The sequence below is a fragment of the Corvus cornix genome, chromosome 1 (genome assembly GCF_000738735.6).
Source record: "Corvus cornix cornix isolate S_Up_H32 chromosome 1, ASM73873v5, whole genome shotgun sequence".
Lineage (NCBI taxonomy): Eukaryota > Metazoa > Chordata > Aves > Passeriformes > Corvidae > Corvus > Corvus cornix.
Window position 1 is genome coordinate 108248111 of NC_046332.1, and position 17289 is coordinate 108265399.

The 17289-nt window shown below is 34.5% G+C and overlaps 1 protein-coding gene across 8 annotated transcripts in view; it reads right to left on the reverse strand.

Annotated features, from left to right (window-relative positions):
- Window positions 1-17289, reverse strand: part of DMD (dystrophin) — a 1178400-nt gene that overhangs the window by 722917 nt on the left and 438194 nt on the right. For all 8 annotated transcript variants that reach the window (XM_010394528.4, XM_019282745.3, XM_039551931.1 and 5 more), the window contains 2 exons: window positions 2852-3040; window positions 2031-2212 (listed from right to left, as the gene is read on the reverse strand). In XM_010394528.4, coding sequence (XP_010392830.2) covers window positions 2031-2212; window positions 2852-3040 — 371 coding nt within the window. The remainder of the gene's footprint in view (window positions 1-2030; window positions 2213-2851; window positions 3041-17289) is intronic.

A 17289-nucleotide genomic window follows, 5' to 3' on the forward strand; every position in this document is an offset into this window, starting at 1 on the left:
GTTAGTTGCATTGTTTTTCTCTACAGTGGTATATTTATCACTCTGAGATGCTTTAATATACAGAATCCTGTTTGAGAAGGCCAGAAGGAAGAAATTTAAAAAAACAGACTGTTTTCCTTCAGCATGCTAGTGCACTGCCTATTAGAGGAGTCAAAGACTTTCAATACATAGTGAATACATGAGAAACCCAGTTTGGGCTGCTTTTACACAAAGGCATTGTTGTGTTCCAAACCTCCTCTGACATTCTGACCTCCTAAATCACTTTTTCTAAGACCCTTTCACTTTTATAGCATCTTTATCAGTATATCTTCCTCCTGTCCTTGTTTATTGCTTGCTTTTTTCTTCCCTGGGCTGTAAAGTGTGGTACCTTTTTTTACACTTCCTATTACCATTACAGAGGTCAGACAGCCTTGCTGTTCTCATCTTCACAAAAACCATCTCTGTTTGGCTAAACATGTCACTGTTGCCTTAGGGACAAGATTACAGAAATGTGCTCAGAAGATTGTGCTTTAAGCTGAAGTAGAAGATGGACCCTGAGAGTTTAAATTATGTGTAATAACCCAGAAATATATTATATTGTGATATGGAAGCTTTTAATAATCCTCTGGCCGGTTTCTTGAAACACAGGGGTTTGACCAAAAGGCCAGAATTAACTATATCTGAGTAGGTCACTCCTGAGAAATTTTCTCTTGCCCTATCCCAAATCTCATCGAACGTATCACAGATTTTTTTTTGTATAGGAAATTAAATAGTAGCACAACATCCTTTGTGAAACCCCTATCATTTTATGTCTTCTACTGAATTCATATTACTCAAATATGACCTGCTTCAGAAGATACTAGGCCTTTACATTCCCCAAGCAATGACTATAGCTGCATCTGGGGGATGGCTTTAACAACTGGTTTTTAAAGGACATTTTAAGTAGACAAAGTACCACTTGGAGACGTAGCTACGTGCACGTGTTGATTTAAATGAAAATAAATATGGCAAATACAAACTCCCCACACTAAAGCATCATGATTTTTCTCTCCAAGAAAATACTAAAACTGGAATAAGTTAGGTTGAAACATCTGAAACCCATCAACAATGTTATAGTCAAAGGAAGACAGAACAAACAAACAATCTCAATACTCAGTAGTAAGCTGAAAGAAAACAAGTGTTTGGAATTGGTAAGAACGTATTTCAAGAAAGAGAGTTATGTCATGCAATTGTTGAAAATCATGGTTTGCTTTTTAATGCAGTGGGCAAACCCCTCAACTCCAAAAGGTAAGGTAGAAATGGAAAATGCTCAAAGAGGAGCAAGATGAATAGCTGAATATATTCAATATATGTTTATGAAGAAAGTAAGAAAATATACATGTGTATCTTTGTATCCTGTAAACCAAATTACTCCCCTGTGGCACAATCACAAGCTCTTACATTTATGGAATTTCTTATCCAAGATGGTACTATGTAAATCAAAATTTCAAAATCAAACATAATATCATTAAAAATCCTCTGAAGATTAATGTGAGTATTTAATAGATTATTTTTCTACTTTTACTTGTATTTCAACTGTAAGCTGTAGGACTTGCCCTTTTTTAAATAGTGTAATTTGTTCTCAGATAAAATCACAGCAATATTTCCAGGAAAGCTAAGATCTCATTTATTCTTTTTGTGGGATTGAGTTTTACAGGCCTTAGAAGATTGGTTTCTGTTTCCCTTTTTTACCTTTGCAAAGATTCTCTCCTTTGTTGCTCAATATTGTGTGATACAATATTTATTGAAACAACTGGAAAAAGGTGAGGTAGGTTAACTAAATTTTGGTTAAAGTGTTATCTCTGTCCAAGTTGCTGACAGCTGCTGCTTTATGTGGCTTCTAGGCTCCAAACAACATGCAAGGCTCAAAATCACATCAAATTTCAGGTTAAAACAGATACGAGATGGAGTTTGGTTCACATTGAAGTGAAAGAAAATCCCAACTGTTAGCCAAGTTCAGGATTGTTTCAGTCAAAATCAATCTATATTATTTCACCTGACATATTACTTACTTGCTTTGTTTTTCCATACTTGCTACCCTGAGACTTTCCCAGCGAGAATTAAGTAGATTCATTTGTTCTTGGATTTCATTCTCTTCCTCATCTGAAAGTTTTCCAGTTGACAGAAGTTGACTTCCAACTTGCAAAACATTACCAACACGTCCTTGGTGAGCTGTTAACTCCATCATGAAACCCTGACAACAAAAAAAACCCCCAAACAATCCAGGTTTAAGTTGCATTCTTTGAAAGGAAAGAACAGAATTGCACCATTTTGCAAACATGATTTTCAACCTCACTTTTAATTTTTTCAACCCCTCCCAAAACCTTGTAACATAAACCAGAAATAAACCAAAAAGAAACACTTTCACTTTCTTCAAAGGGCAAAAAGTTATTTAGTTGGTGAAGAGGAGGCTGAGGGGTGGCCTTATTGATTTCTGCAACCTAAAAGAAGGTTGCAATGAGGTGGGTATAGTAACAAAGAATAGAATAAGAGAAAATGGCCTCAAGTTGCGCCAGTGGAGGTTTAGATTGGATTTTAGGAAACAAAACATTCCACTGCATATTTAAACATTAGAATGGTCTTCCCAGGGAAGTGGTTGAGTCACTGTCCTCGGATGTGTAGATGCAGCAGGAACATGGGTTAGTGGTGGACTTGGCAGTATTAGGTTAATGGTTGGACTTGAGGATTTTAAGGGTCTATGACTCTAGAGCAGAATCTCCAGTTTACATTTTCTGAAATCAAAATTAATAAAAATCAAAACAAAACCCCAAAAAACAAACAAAGAGAATAGAATAAAAGAAATACATTCTGAAAGATTAGCATAAACATGTACCTCGTGGGTGTGAAACTGTTCTTTAACAACTTCTACGTCATTGGATATATCTCCTTGTGCTTGTAACGCATCTTCAGCAGAGAGAAGCCATGTGAGCACTTCTTCTAAAGCAGTTTGGTAGTTTTCAAGATCCATTCTAGCCCCCATCCGCACGGTGCTGAATGTCTTTTCTTCAACACTTCCTAAAAACTGATCAAAACCAAAATTTTAAGAGCAATGAAAATGGCATCTGCTCAGACTGATCTACAAAGGAAGAAAAGGAACACCACTATATTCTAAAAAAAAAAAAAAAAAAAAATCAGATGGCTAATACATAGAAGTACTTAGTACTACAAAATCAGTTAACTGACTGAGATCAGTTAAAAAAAAATCTCATATTCAATCAGTTATTTTACACTGGTATTCAAAATCCCTATCAAATGTTCTGAATAATGAGAATAATGGGAGATACTTAATTACCACAGCAGCTCATAAAATGATATACTCAAAAAAATATCAAGTTACTTGCTGGCTTTGCAGAGAATATGTGCAAAACATGACATTTAAAAAACCCAAACCAACAAACCTCTACACTACATGCAATGCTAGGCTTGAGCAATCCACAGACACACATTTTGTGAAAACCATTCCAGGAAGTCAAAAAAGCTCAAAAACAAATGCGAAATCATAACTTTTTAAAACCAAGCAAAAGTGCATTACTGTTGATTTCTCTTTTCTGCAAAAGCCAACCTTGTAATTATTTTTTAGAAGCTGAGTGTCTCTTATGAGAACAGAAATCCCATTTCTGGTCTACTGCTTAAAGTCAAGAGAAATCAACAAGTATTTATTGATTAGTATAACAATAGAAAACAAGGACATAAGAGAAGCAAGGAATGCATTTGCTACAGAAAATACCTTCCCATAAGTTTTTCAAAAAGTTCTGAACAAGTTTAACTACTTTGTTAGGACTTTACTTTAAAAACAAACTATACATAAAAATATACTTATTCTTTCATTAAAAAAAAATATATATATATATATATACACACGCCAAGGCATTTAATGTTTTTATAGCTAGCAAATTTTTTTTTCTACTGATATACTTGTGCCAATAAAACACTCACAGCAGCTAATAAAGCCTTTCATTGCAGTTTAGAACTGAAAGTTAATCACTAGAGCCACAAGCAGGAACACAGAAGGCTCTGAGTTGGAAGGAACCCAGAGGATCATCAAGGCCAACTCTTATGTGAATGGCCCATATGGGATGAGAGCTCAACCAACTCAACTGACCTCAGGAAGTGTAATGCATGCCATGTAATCACTAAAAATGAAATTTTCAATCTTCACAACAACAGCTTCATTCTGAATTGTATAGATCTAATAATCACATGCAATTTTGGCAGATCCCTAAATATGTGTTAGGCTAGGTAATAGTCATGACTCTATCACCACTTGCGTGAGAAACTCATCAGAAAAAGCAGGCTTGGAAATCTGATGAACTTTATAGTCTGGGATTTTTTTTTTTTTTTTTTAAAGGAAGTATTTTCTTTCAGAAATATAAATAATGAAGCACAGAAAATGGGCGGCACATATCCCTTCTGCACAAATAAGTTTTTGGACTGTGTGTAGTTCTAGATTTCCAACAGTATACAATGCAGTAAGAAATTGCACCCAACCACATCACATTTCTGGAGCAAGATACAGTTTTTTCCACTGTGGAAAGGGATGACTTGATCATTTTTTCCACTGTGGAAAGGGATGACTTGATCATTTTTTCCACAGGTAATATTTTTTTTTTTTTTCTTTCCATAGCAATACTTCATGGGATATAGCCATATCTGTTACAGTGAAAAAAAAAAAAAGCTTTAACAGTTGAGTGAGGCTAGGGATATCATGTTTGTAGAGATCTGTGATAATCTATGTTGTCTGTATTTGTTTGAAAATTCTTTATCTGAAAATCCTTCTTTCTCTAGATCAGACACAGAGTACTGTCTCATGGATGACAAGTGTTTAACTAACTACCCCCAGCAACACTTTGTCTGAGGAACAACTACTAAGTATAATTTTTCCTAATGATCAGCATTTTCACTGCTTTCTCTCATGCTAACATAAATATTGCATGGAAATGCTTTCCAAAATCTTGCACTCATGACCTTCTATGACAAAATGGTGGCTGGACTAATTTCAGATCTGTTGCAATCTCTCTTGAAAAAGTATAAAAAAACCAAAACACTCTAATAAAAACAGAAACCAAAAGAGTTTCTTGACAGGTATTCCAAATTGTGTTCTCAATTTAAAAAAAAAAAAAAAAAGAAAAGGAAAGGAAAAGAACCCAGGCTTTTTTCTGACATAAGGAAAACAGCAAAAGACTAGAAGAAAAATACATAAGCATAGAATTTTAAAATGGTAACACTATAGAATGTCTACAAGACAAAAAACACTCCTTGGAGGCAACAGTGGTTTTTGACTTGACAAAAATCATGTATAAACACTGTTACATTTCATGTCTACTACTTCTGTCAGTTCTGTTTTCTCTCCAAAAGATAGCAATCCACCCTTGCTCACCCTGGATATCGAATGAAAAACAGCTATTGAAATCGGTGGAATTAGCTGTAAATGGAATACAAAACACTTAGAACTGGACAACTACTGACCTAAAGCTTATGGCACACTCTTTCTATTAAAAACCAAAGCAGGGTTTCAAAGTTCATTATAAAGATTATTCATCCCATAATAAACCTCAAATTTAAGTATGCAGACCCTACAACATGAAGAATAAACCACAGTGAAATAATCCACATAAGACAAACAACAATGAAAACCTCTGATCTTTATAAAACATATTGGTAGGCAACCAAACAGCATAACCTGTGAGTGTTCTTATTTATGAGTTTGTATGAAATCTCTTTGAAATTTATAAACCAGTGAGGACACTATCAAATTTTTAGGTGTTGCATATACCACATGGATGGCACAGATATGCAGCATTATTAACACAGACACCTAATGTAAGTCGTGATAGTTGTTTCTAACCATATTTTTTAAGAGAATGAGAAACAGTATGGACAGGCTGAAGTCAAATTGTTAGAGCCATAAAATGCTAGGAAGGCTATTCTTAGGAAAAAAAGCTGCCTAAATATGCATACAGTTTCATTCTTGAATCAAAACCTATTCTTAGTAAAGTATTTAATGAGTATGCAGCACAAACTTGGGTGCAGTTAGAGCAAAACACTTACACTTACTGAATAAAAACTTCAACAAAATCTTATTGTGATGGTGCACACCCCTCCCTCCTCCTTGGGTTGCACAACCATCTCAGAAATACTTGTGGGTCTCAGCCTTGAGCTCATCATAAATATTGTCTGTTCCCAGGAATTTATGTTGGCTAACAAGATCCTATTTTTTCATGAACAGTCTTGGAAACTCTTTTTTTTTGCCTAAACAAACGAAATAATGACCTGAGTGGGAAAACAGTTTTGTCATCAAACATTTAAAGAAAGTTACTGACCTAACTTGTGGCCAAGATGGAAAGATACTATGACTAAGACCAATTCTTTTGTGATGCTATAAGCAGTGGTCCTAAATTGAGACCCCTTGAGCTCCTCTGAGCACAGCAGGATGTGGACAGCAACCTCCCTCTGAGGGACATCCATCTCAGAGCCAGCGAACTCTCAAGTTTGCTATACTTTGGAGAGCACTGACCAACACCAGTGAAAAAGACACAAGAAATTTAGATATTTAATGAACATTAATGAACATTTAATGAGCATTTAATGAACATGTGTCACATGGTAGTTAGGAATTAGTCAGGCAGTCATCTCACGGACTGTTTTGAAGAATGGTCAGCCACTTTTGCATGTAACATAATCCTGGTTGTTCTTATGGACTGATGTAGAAAGAAAAAATTGCTCTGGACCCATTTGTTGTCCTCTAGACTATCTTTTTTTTTTTTTCTTTGCTTTCTGTTGGACATAAATGAATTATATCTAGATAATATGATGGGAATGTTAATCTCTGTACACTTTACCATCTTCTGCTTGGGTGTGGGGGCTGAAAGACCCCAGAGACTCTGAAGATTTTATTTAAAGTATAGTAAGTGAAAATAAAAATCCTCTGACCTTCAGAAGCCAGGGAAAAATGAGATATCCCTGGAAAATGTATGAATTAATTCACAGAGTTTAAACCATGAGCTTGCACTCCCTTCAAGGTGAGAAAGTGAGGGGACAAAATGTTCCTCACCTGCTATTGCATTATGTTCCTAAAGGGAGGAGAAGGATTAGTTCTGTGAATGCAAATTCTTCAAGAATGTTTCTATTAATACATAAGGACTGATTCTGAGTTTTAGAAAATAGTTGGGGAACTATTGAAAGTCATTTTACAGGAAACATTTATGGTTTATTCCAGCACTCTTATTTATATTATATATTTCCTTCCTTCAGAAACTGCCTGTCCCACTGGAAAAGGTAAAGAATGAGGCTCTAGACGTTTAGAGCTTTTAAACTCAGAGACACAAAATTTTAAAGAAACATTTTTTAGTAAAGGCAAATTTAAATTCAGAGTATCTTTTTCATTTTGAACACTCCTTTTGCAGGATTACAGCCTCAGAAAATAGTTCACATTATTCATTCTCTAACTATGCCTTCTATCATGTAAGAAGGAAACCATTGCTTATTCTTTCAGTTCCTCCAACTTTCTCATTACAAAATTTATTTTATGTGTCTCTGTATTTCAAAATTATGACTGGTAAAATGTTAAATGATAAAATGGTCTTTTCAATAATCAAGACTATGTTTTCTCAACAGATAAGTCCAGCCAGAATAGTTCAGTCATTTCTGGTAATAAAACTTATAAGATAAATTGGTTCAGACTGCTTGTTAATATAATGTTAACAATTTCCTTGTTCTAAATGAGGCAAGCACTTCCATTTTACTAACTGTTTAAAAAATGTCTTTGTAAATGAATCTTGAGTAAGAAAGATTTTTTTCTATTTTTCTGAAAATCCACAAAGGTTTGGCCTTATGATAAGTCTGAAAAATTGCAGGTTTTGCTTGCTCAGTTGAGACAAGTTAGATTTTTAGTACTTGATTTTCTCAGTAGTTTCATTTCTACTGCATATGTTTCCACCTGGATGAATTGACCTGTCCTTGCAACTGCAGTTTTGAGATGTAGCAGATTATTAGGTCATTAAAAATCAATGGAGCTTAGGCAAGGTATATGCTGAAGAGAAAAGACAGAGCCAGGCAGTATTGATGAAACTACACTCACTACAAAGGAAGGAAAATGTAGCAACTATTGACAGGAAAGTGGTAAAAGCAAATGAATCTCTTCAACTACTCTACTAGGTACAGCTGGTAGAAATAAAGACTGAAAGAGACAAATAAAGAACTTATTGGCACTAAAGCAAAAGTTTGCACCTTGGGTTCTTGTGGCAGGACATGTCTATCTCCTCCAGATGGTTGGTGCATATGCAAGAGATAACCCAGGTGGGTCACAGGCCCAGCATGGGGTCATCTCTGGCACCAAAAGGGCTCAGGCCCCCTGCTAAGACTCTTCTTGACTAAAAGACATGGTTCTTATGTCTATAAAAGCCCACACAACTGTCACAGAGGCAGAAGCCTGCTACACACAGGCACTGAAAATGTGCAAGACTTCTTCCCAGAGTCTGGACACAAATTCCGTGGTTACTTTCCTGGGAATTGAGGGAAAGGATTTTGATGTGTGCTCCATCAGGAATTGGATGGTAAGAGACGTTGGATCCTAAGTTATACTACTTCTTCACTAGCTGTAAAATTGATGGTACCTTTAACCCCGCGTGTTATATTAGTGTTCCCTTTTGCCTTATTCCTGTGTAGTAATAGTCTGTTTTAAGTCTTCTGTCTGTTAGTTTTGTGTCTATTAAATAAATAATTCATTCTATAATGGACTGAATCAGCCATTATTAAAGAACTTATGAATGAGAGTGGGTCCTGAGGTGCTGGACACCTCAATAAAGCTACTGCCTGCTGCCAGAGGCCTGGGCAAAAGGCAGAGACTTATTTAAACCCACATCCATTCATAACAGCTCTAGAGTGTAGAAGTTGCCTTAAAACAACTGAAAGACTGAAAAAAAACCTGGAATCAATTGGCTTGGGGAAGAGACTAAGACTAGGAACTGTGAGGACAGGTAAGATAGTGTTAAGACATAAGAGACAGGAATCAAGGCTGCCAGCCACACATAATGATCAAATTTTCTAACAAGCTAAAAACTGTTTCATTTTGCATACACAGTCAAGTGAGTCAGTGCTTCACCAAAAGGTTTTCACCTTAGCTTGCTTTCTTCAACACACCTGTACTTGGAAAACTATCAAATCAGGTTTTGCTTAGTAGCTGCTTGACACAAAGTGTATCAAAACATACTGCTTTTATAAAGTCTCCAGGGAAAATTTTCAGCCTCTTTATTTAAGTGTTTTAATTTTGTTGAGTTTTTCTGATTATAAAATGCATTTCTGTTTGTAGCATTGCTGGTGACAAGACACCAGTACCTGCCTCTCTAAGGAAGGCACTTCCTATTCAATCAATTAAGAACCACGGCTCCAGACAGTAATAGGAGTAGGTGTGGATGTGTAAATCAACTGTCTGTGACTGAATGGAATTACTTTCATCATAAACCTACAACAAAATTATGATTTCTTCCTGTTGAAAGGGCTAGTCTACCTACCATTCTTCAAACCTTCCCTTTCCTGATGAAAGACCAGGGCACATTTTAAAGGCAAGTATACTTCAGGCACTGTCATGTCACGCAGTAGACTGTGAGATCATTTGGCCTCTATATAATACATAAATAAGACTCCACTCTACTTAAAGAAAGGTGAAATTTTCACCCCAGGATAAGTTTTCACTATAAACTAATGACTCTTCACAGAACTCTCCGGCAGTAAATAGTAACAGGGTCCTGATGAAAGTATATCACAGGTCAAGAAGCCTGGGGCCTTTTCCCCAGTAGTGCTACCAAAAAGGTAACTCCCAACCAGCAAATTCAGATTATTTGAGAAATTTCCATAGTGTTTTATACTGTCACATACACACACACAAAAAAGGAAAAGGTAATTTTACCCACTAGTGGTGATCATACCACCTAAAATTTGAGTTGTGGTCACAGTATAATTCAGTAGCAGGAGAAATATTCAAGATTGAATAGATAATGGTCATTTTTACTTAATTTTCATTTTTAAGATGCAAATTCTAAATGTAGTTAGGACTAAAATAACATCCACTTTGAAGCAGACTGCTCTGAGAAAGAAATTTTAAAAGTCTTTAGAGATCTTCAGTGTCTCTTCTAGCTTAAACCATTCTATGAAATGTTCTATGTTCTAAATTGTATTCTCACAATCTCCACATGGAGAAAAACTACTGAATGTATAAACAGAAAACTTAAACAGAAAGAGGTAAATTATTTCTTAGCCAACAGAAATGCAAATGGATTGTCCGAAAATGTATTCAATTATTTCTTTAGCATGTCATACAGGAGATTGAGATAGAAATGTAGACTGCACCCTTTTTCTCTCTGGCAACAGACAAATCAAGAAACAAACATGAAAAGGTATCCTGCTAAATACAAATGGAGACTTCAAGATTAAGATTACAGAAATGCGGGCCAAGAGTAAAAAGTGAAAAAAAAATTAAGCTTTTTTTTTTCCATATATACTTCATTGTGAATTCTACAGCTTTATAGTTCAAAAAACTATGAAAATGTATATATATGGCTCTCTCATCCAGGAAGAAAAAGTAGCCTTCTCTTTCTATCATCCCATTCAGTTGTTGTTACTTCTGTTCTTTTTTCCTAGTCTCTCTCTCTTCTGCTACTGCTGTCAGCAAAATCTGTGCTATCCCGGTGCATAAAAGACCCTCCAGTCTTCTCAATAAAAATATTTCAATTCAAAACTCTTTTTATATATTAACATAGTGCAATATCAAAATGCCTTTGAAAGCATCAACAGCCACAGCAATTAACTACAATGAGATACATCTCTAGGATAATTTTTTTCTTTTGAGAAATAAAGATTCTGGGGCAAGAGCCAATTAGTGGACATACTAATCAGTTTCTGCGAAGTTGAGGTTGAGGTCCTGGAGATTTCAGAGTATTCAACATTATGTGCTATTAGAGTTGGAAGGAATTATTAAAATATGTGGTTTTGCAAAGTCATCTAAAATCTTAGATAGTGAAATTTGCTTGAATAGGCTGAATATCCCATTCATGGCTCTTACACGGTTTATCCATATTGTATTTAAACTCTCTCAAAATGTATTTCAGTTTCTATTAAAGAGGCTCTCCTTCTTCAATGGAAACCACTGCAATGAATATATTTGCAATTTCAAATTAAACACTAACCAAAAGGTTGTTACAGAAGAGGTTCACGTGATTTAATGTTTTGGGTTTTTTTATAATTCTGTAGTGTAACTACCTTGCTTGTAGCTACATGTTCTGAATAATAAATCAAAAGCTGAGAATCAGTCAAAATGATAACCAATCATCTCACAATGGGGTTTTTCTCCTCTTCTGAATGCAGAGCTTCAGGTTTATAAATTGGGTATTAATACAGAAAATATTAAAGTATTTCCAAAAGATAAAAATAAGAACTACCAAGAAGTCCTTCTAGAATACTGAAACCTATGTAGAAAACTTTCCTAAATGCTTACAGAGAGCAGCAACTGGATAGAAGAACAGGATAAAAATCCACTGAGGACTTTTAAATATAAAGATGCCATCTCCAGCTCAGGAAATTTCTGAGCCACGAATCAGTGGAGAGTAAGTGAGACTACTCAGATGTAGTTAGATACAATTACTAATGAGGTGGGCATGAAACAGTGAGTTACAAGATTCTAAATTCTAATTATAGAGACAATGTACAACTAATACGTAGCTTTGTAGCTACTAAATTCCTAATAGACACTAGTAATTCTGAAATTGTCAGTTTAAAAAATACATTATAAATGTACTGTTTTGAAGTCATATTCTTATCTATCTTTACTTTCTTTCTCAATATTTGTTTTCATATTCCCTTTTCCACTTTCCTTTGCTAGTTGAGATCTAGCAAAAAGCAATTTCTTACTTCTAGAATTTCACACCTATTGGGATTTATTTATTTATTCATAGTACATTCTTATATATATAAAAATTAGCTATTTTTGCTCTTAAAATGATTACCAGAATGTTGAAACAGAATCTCCAAATATTTTATCAAATACTTTTTCCTGATATTGCTTATGTAGCAGAAAAGAATTACAGGTGCCTTACAGGTTAAATTTTGCCAAGCAATATTATCCTTCCCCATATGATATAGAAATGTACCCATATTCACTAAAATGTAATGCATGACTCTAAGCTGCAGGTATTAGATAGCATATTCATTGCAGTATCCATCATGTATATGGACAGAAAGAAAAAAAAAAAAAAAAGCCAGGAACAAGGCTAAAGAGTGAAAGGAGATGTTAAAAATGGGAAAATTAGGAGGCTGAACATGAATGAGTTAAAACTTAGTTCAAGCCATCGCTGCAGAAGAGAGTGATTTTGAGACTGAATTTAAAAGAGCCAGGAGAACCAGGGAAAAACTAGAAGCAGCAAAAGATGGCACAGCATAACAGAGAAAGCATTTCCTTGGTGATGTAGAGAAGATACAAGAGCACTGTGATTAAGAGTGTGAATAGAAATAAAGAGCTCCGAGAAATAAGGTAATTTTTAAGACCAAAGGTATAGGACAGAAATGGAATGTACTCTGGAAAGGAGTGGTCAATTATAAATGGACTAGAGGACACTTTTAAAAAGGTAATCATACTGAACATAACGACATTGAGGGGCTGGAGTAACATACAACACATAATGTACTGTGGAATTATGCTTTCTTATTCATTTTGCAAACGCAATTCAAGGGGAAAACCCATGCAAACCACGTAGTCATTTATTGTTATCATACCTCAGTATCTTTTAGAATGGAAACAATGTTGTAGAACCTTTGTTTTTTGATCCTACTATTAAATTCAAAGCAAGTTATCCCTAGTGAACTGAGTACAGGAACATTACACTTGCCCTAAAACACTACACTAAAAAAACCAAAAGTTCTCAGTGAATATAGAAACCAAAATTAATAACAAAAGTGTCACTCTCTTTTTACATGTCTAACACCTCAACAATGAAGGTCATTTGTTAAGCGTATGAAACAGGCTGTGCTGAACAGAAAAACACCTCAGCACAAACAACAAAGCAGCTTGGGATGCACACAGTGAACATGCCACCTTTATTAATCCTGTAACAGTCAGTCAATGCCTTTTTCATTTCATCCTCCCCTCATCTCACTGATGGTCTTTGACTTGCATCTGAAGCTGCTGCTCTCTCTGACACAATCAGTGTATGCATGATTCTTTTTTTTTTATTTATTTTATAAAGGAATCTTTTAAGCTCCTTATCTCTGCTCTCTCTCCCCCCCTGTCCCTCACCTCCTCCTCCCTTTTCTGGTTTGTGTTTTTTGTTTGTTTCTGACAGACAACAGAATTATTTTTAAAATTCTTTTGTTATTACTCCAGAAGCAAAGTATTAGAATAAAAAACAGAGAAAAATCAATACTAGACCAGCCTTATTTTTGCAAAAATATATTGAACTGAAATTGATATGTGTTCTCCACCAAATACAGCACAAACCACTTCAAACTAACAGACAGAAGACCTTCTCTCAAAAGGAAGTTAGGAAAATGTTTTATATCTTTCTAGAGTGAAGAAGTATCAACTGTAGTATGCAAGAATTGGCAATTCAGAAGCTGACACAAACAATATACTGGACCAACAGTTCATAAGTCAATTGTAATTTTGTTCAAATGAAGATAAAAAGCACATTTGGTAGAAGCTGAAAAATATTGTTATATTAGCTAGGATGCAAATACCAAAGAGAGAAACAAATCTGGAAAGATTACAGCAGAAATAAAGGAGGTAGGAAAATATAAACATGGAAGACTGCCTATATGAACATCAAACAAAAAACCTGCATATCATATTTCTGCCTGTCTCCACTTCTTGTGGTTTCGACTTCCTCTAAACACACATAACAATTCAACATGTATTAATGGGAGCTATGCTTTAAGTCAAACCAGATTTTTATTATTTTCTTATTCATGCTTAGGAGGTAAACACTTTTTTTTTTTTTTTTCTTTCAAAATATTTTCCAAATGACTTGCAAACAGCCCTCAGAACTAATTCCACAACAGATTGCTACTGTTTTCAAGTAAAAACTTTCAAGTAATAATTTTTGGAAAATTCCATTTTGTACTCTTTTAAAACACACATCTGTTTTTTAAAGTTTGATGCCTCACTACATCATCCACAGTTTATTTAAACTACTGTTTCAGCTCTAATGACACCACTATCAAGAATCTGAAATTTCCTTTTTTCATTTCTAAGAATTATTTATTCAATCAAAATAAATCTATTATTCCTTTGCTACAGTTAACTAAATTCTAACAAAACAAATGCTTTCTGTCCAAACACCATGTTGTTCCATACAATCTTTCTATTTTTGAAGTTCTTATTTTTGCTATGTGTTATTATGCTTTCAGGACTGGAATTTCTAAATAAAGCTTGATCATTTAAAAATTTTTTTGTTACCCTCCACCCCAAAAATATTTTTCTTTTAAAAGGTATTATTTCTTCCTCCTTTTTGCTTTAGCTCACTGATGACCACAGCCTGTATTATTAATGCAGACTGTGCAATAATACTAACATACCTGTATATAATAATATTGCTTAGAACACTTATAAATCTTACGAAACTATAAAGCAAAATTCCTTAATACTACTGTATATAGAGAGAGATGTCTTTGCTGTAGGAAATAAACATGGAAAATCTAGGAATATTTTCTTTTCTATACTTGGATCTGAAGTCCGTACATGCAGACCAAAACTAAAAAGTACACGTTGCAGTATCTTAGAAGGAGAGTCTTCTATACAAGCATTACAATTCACAGCTTCTATTGCATCCAAATCAGTAGGGGAAATAAAGAAACCAGGACTTTCACGACAGTAGAAATACGCAATCCGGACTCTGCAAAGGTCACTGCTTCAGGTAAACATGCAGACCTCCCTGCCATACAAATGTGAACTAACAAACAATACACAACATTTCCTACAGACCCTGAAAACATACAACTCTAATAGCATTGTTGAAAACAATAGAAACAACAACAACAAAAAGGTTACCTACTATCTCACAAAACAATGATTTGGGCAAAAGGACATTCAGGAAGCAGAAAGACTCACTGGCTCTGCAGGGGAGTGGGCAATTAACTGTTCATTCACTTCTCAAAATCAATAGAACCATTTGTCACACACCAAAAATATTTTAGATTTTACCATATAGAGTACTATATGCACCTGGGGGCACAAAGGTTTTCTCCACAGAAGTCTTAACACTTTCTACTAGAGTAAAGCATGAAGCTATTTCCTAAAAGTTACAGCTACACTTGGGCACAGGCATTTTAGGGGCACAATGCATACCCTGCACACATTATTTGAAGCTATCTTAATTAAAAACCCTCTTCTGTTTTATTTTAGCTGAATAGAACTCAACCATGTGATGGTGTAAGGCCGGACAGGAAATCAAGACAAATTATATAAAAGTAGTGTAATTAAAACTCAAGGAGTTTTAATTGGAAAATGCAATCCTTAAAGTTTTCATCATTTTCATGTATGTTTAACCAACACTTCAGGTAATCCTCTGGAAGCTATTATATGTTAAAGGGAATGTATCCTGTCACACTGCACGTAAAGACAAAGAAAGATAAGATGAAACTACAGGGGCCAAGGAAGCTTCCCTCGTTGATGAGGCCCAGCAAAACCACTGAGAAAGCTGAGGCTCTAAACTAAACTTTCTCTCCTATTCCTGAGCACATGAAGAAAAAAAGCTGTTGCTGTGACATCAACATGCAGGATTTCTTTAGGGTTTTGCTTTTTTTTTTTTTCTGGCATTAGTAATAATTCTCATCTGGACACAAAAAAATATTATTAGATTAGCATATGAAGCAGACAATCTCATCTTTGCTGTCTTTTTAATTTATTAATGTCAAATCCAGATAAATTATTTAGTAATAAAAATTCTTAATAAACTAAGATTTAAAATAAAGTAATACTATCTAAAATTACAAAGCAAAATTTCATCATACTATTGAGAAATTCACCTGTTATACAGAGATGAGGAAAATTCTAACAATAACACTGTTCAGAATGATGCTATAATATTATCTCTAGACAAATACTTTAAATTGCTTTTGCATGCTAAACTGTCCTGTTGATTTGAGAAGTTTTTCAAAAGACGTGAGTTCTATATCAAATTTTTATTTGCATTTCAGAGGTTTTAATAGGTGTAGTGAAAGAGTGCTAAGAGTGAATTGCTTGCTTTCTCAATCTCAGACTAAATTCACTTTTTTTGTGTGCATAAAGTGAAAGGCCTTTCTGAAGTGTTTGAAATGGGGATGCATAATGACTTCAAATGGTACAAATCCTCAAATTACTTCAATTTCTGTTCTCAGATTAAGAAAAAAATGAACACCAGTCTATTTACCAGTAAGGATTTTCATTAACATTGTGTGCTACATTTTATCTAGCCCTTCCTTTGCATCAAATCCACTGCTGATACAAGCAATTCTGCACTGTTGCCTAAATTCTACAGGCCAGAAGGGGGATTAAAATTTACTCAGTAACATATTATGGATATTTAAAAAAAAAAAAAAAAGTTCACGTTGAAGGAATATGTGTCATTCTTTGCTGTATCTACATCCATCTTTAACATACCATACACATACTTTATGTTCAAGAGACTCAGTGGCACAAAATTACTTAAAAGAACATTTTAAAATATTATATATCCTTTATATTTTATTTCATATTTTTTGTAGGCCTTGAACAGTAGGCTATTTAACAACCAAGAAAACAAGTTTCTTTCAAGAGAGGCAAAAATACTCGAAACGGCAAAATTCAGTGATTTTTTTTTAAGTGAATCCTCTCACTCATATTAACAAGGTTTTAATTTTGGCAAGACCAGATTTCAAGTACAGTTTAGAACTTTTATAATAGACTTTTTGAAAAAGGAAGCAGCTATATTACTGTTCAACTTTGAAAAAAAGAAACTCTTGGTAAGAGTGCTTTTCAAAAAAATACCGATGGAACTTAAAATAGCACTGAAGCTAGTTAAAAGCATCTAAAATAACCTGTAAGAAAAAAATAGTCAAGGTAAAAGTGTGTTATTGAAGGTATGTACAGTTGTCTGTTCAAAAATACATACACCAATAATGTAATCAGGGAATGACTGGTATAACATTTCCATGTTTCTAATAGGAAAAAAAAAGTTACAGAAACCTTACACTTTAAAAGTAATGCAAATCAAGTTCACCTATTAGAAAATGGTTTTGTTCTTAAATATTTCCAGCCAGTTACAGGTACAC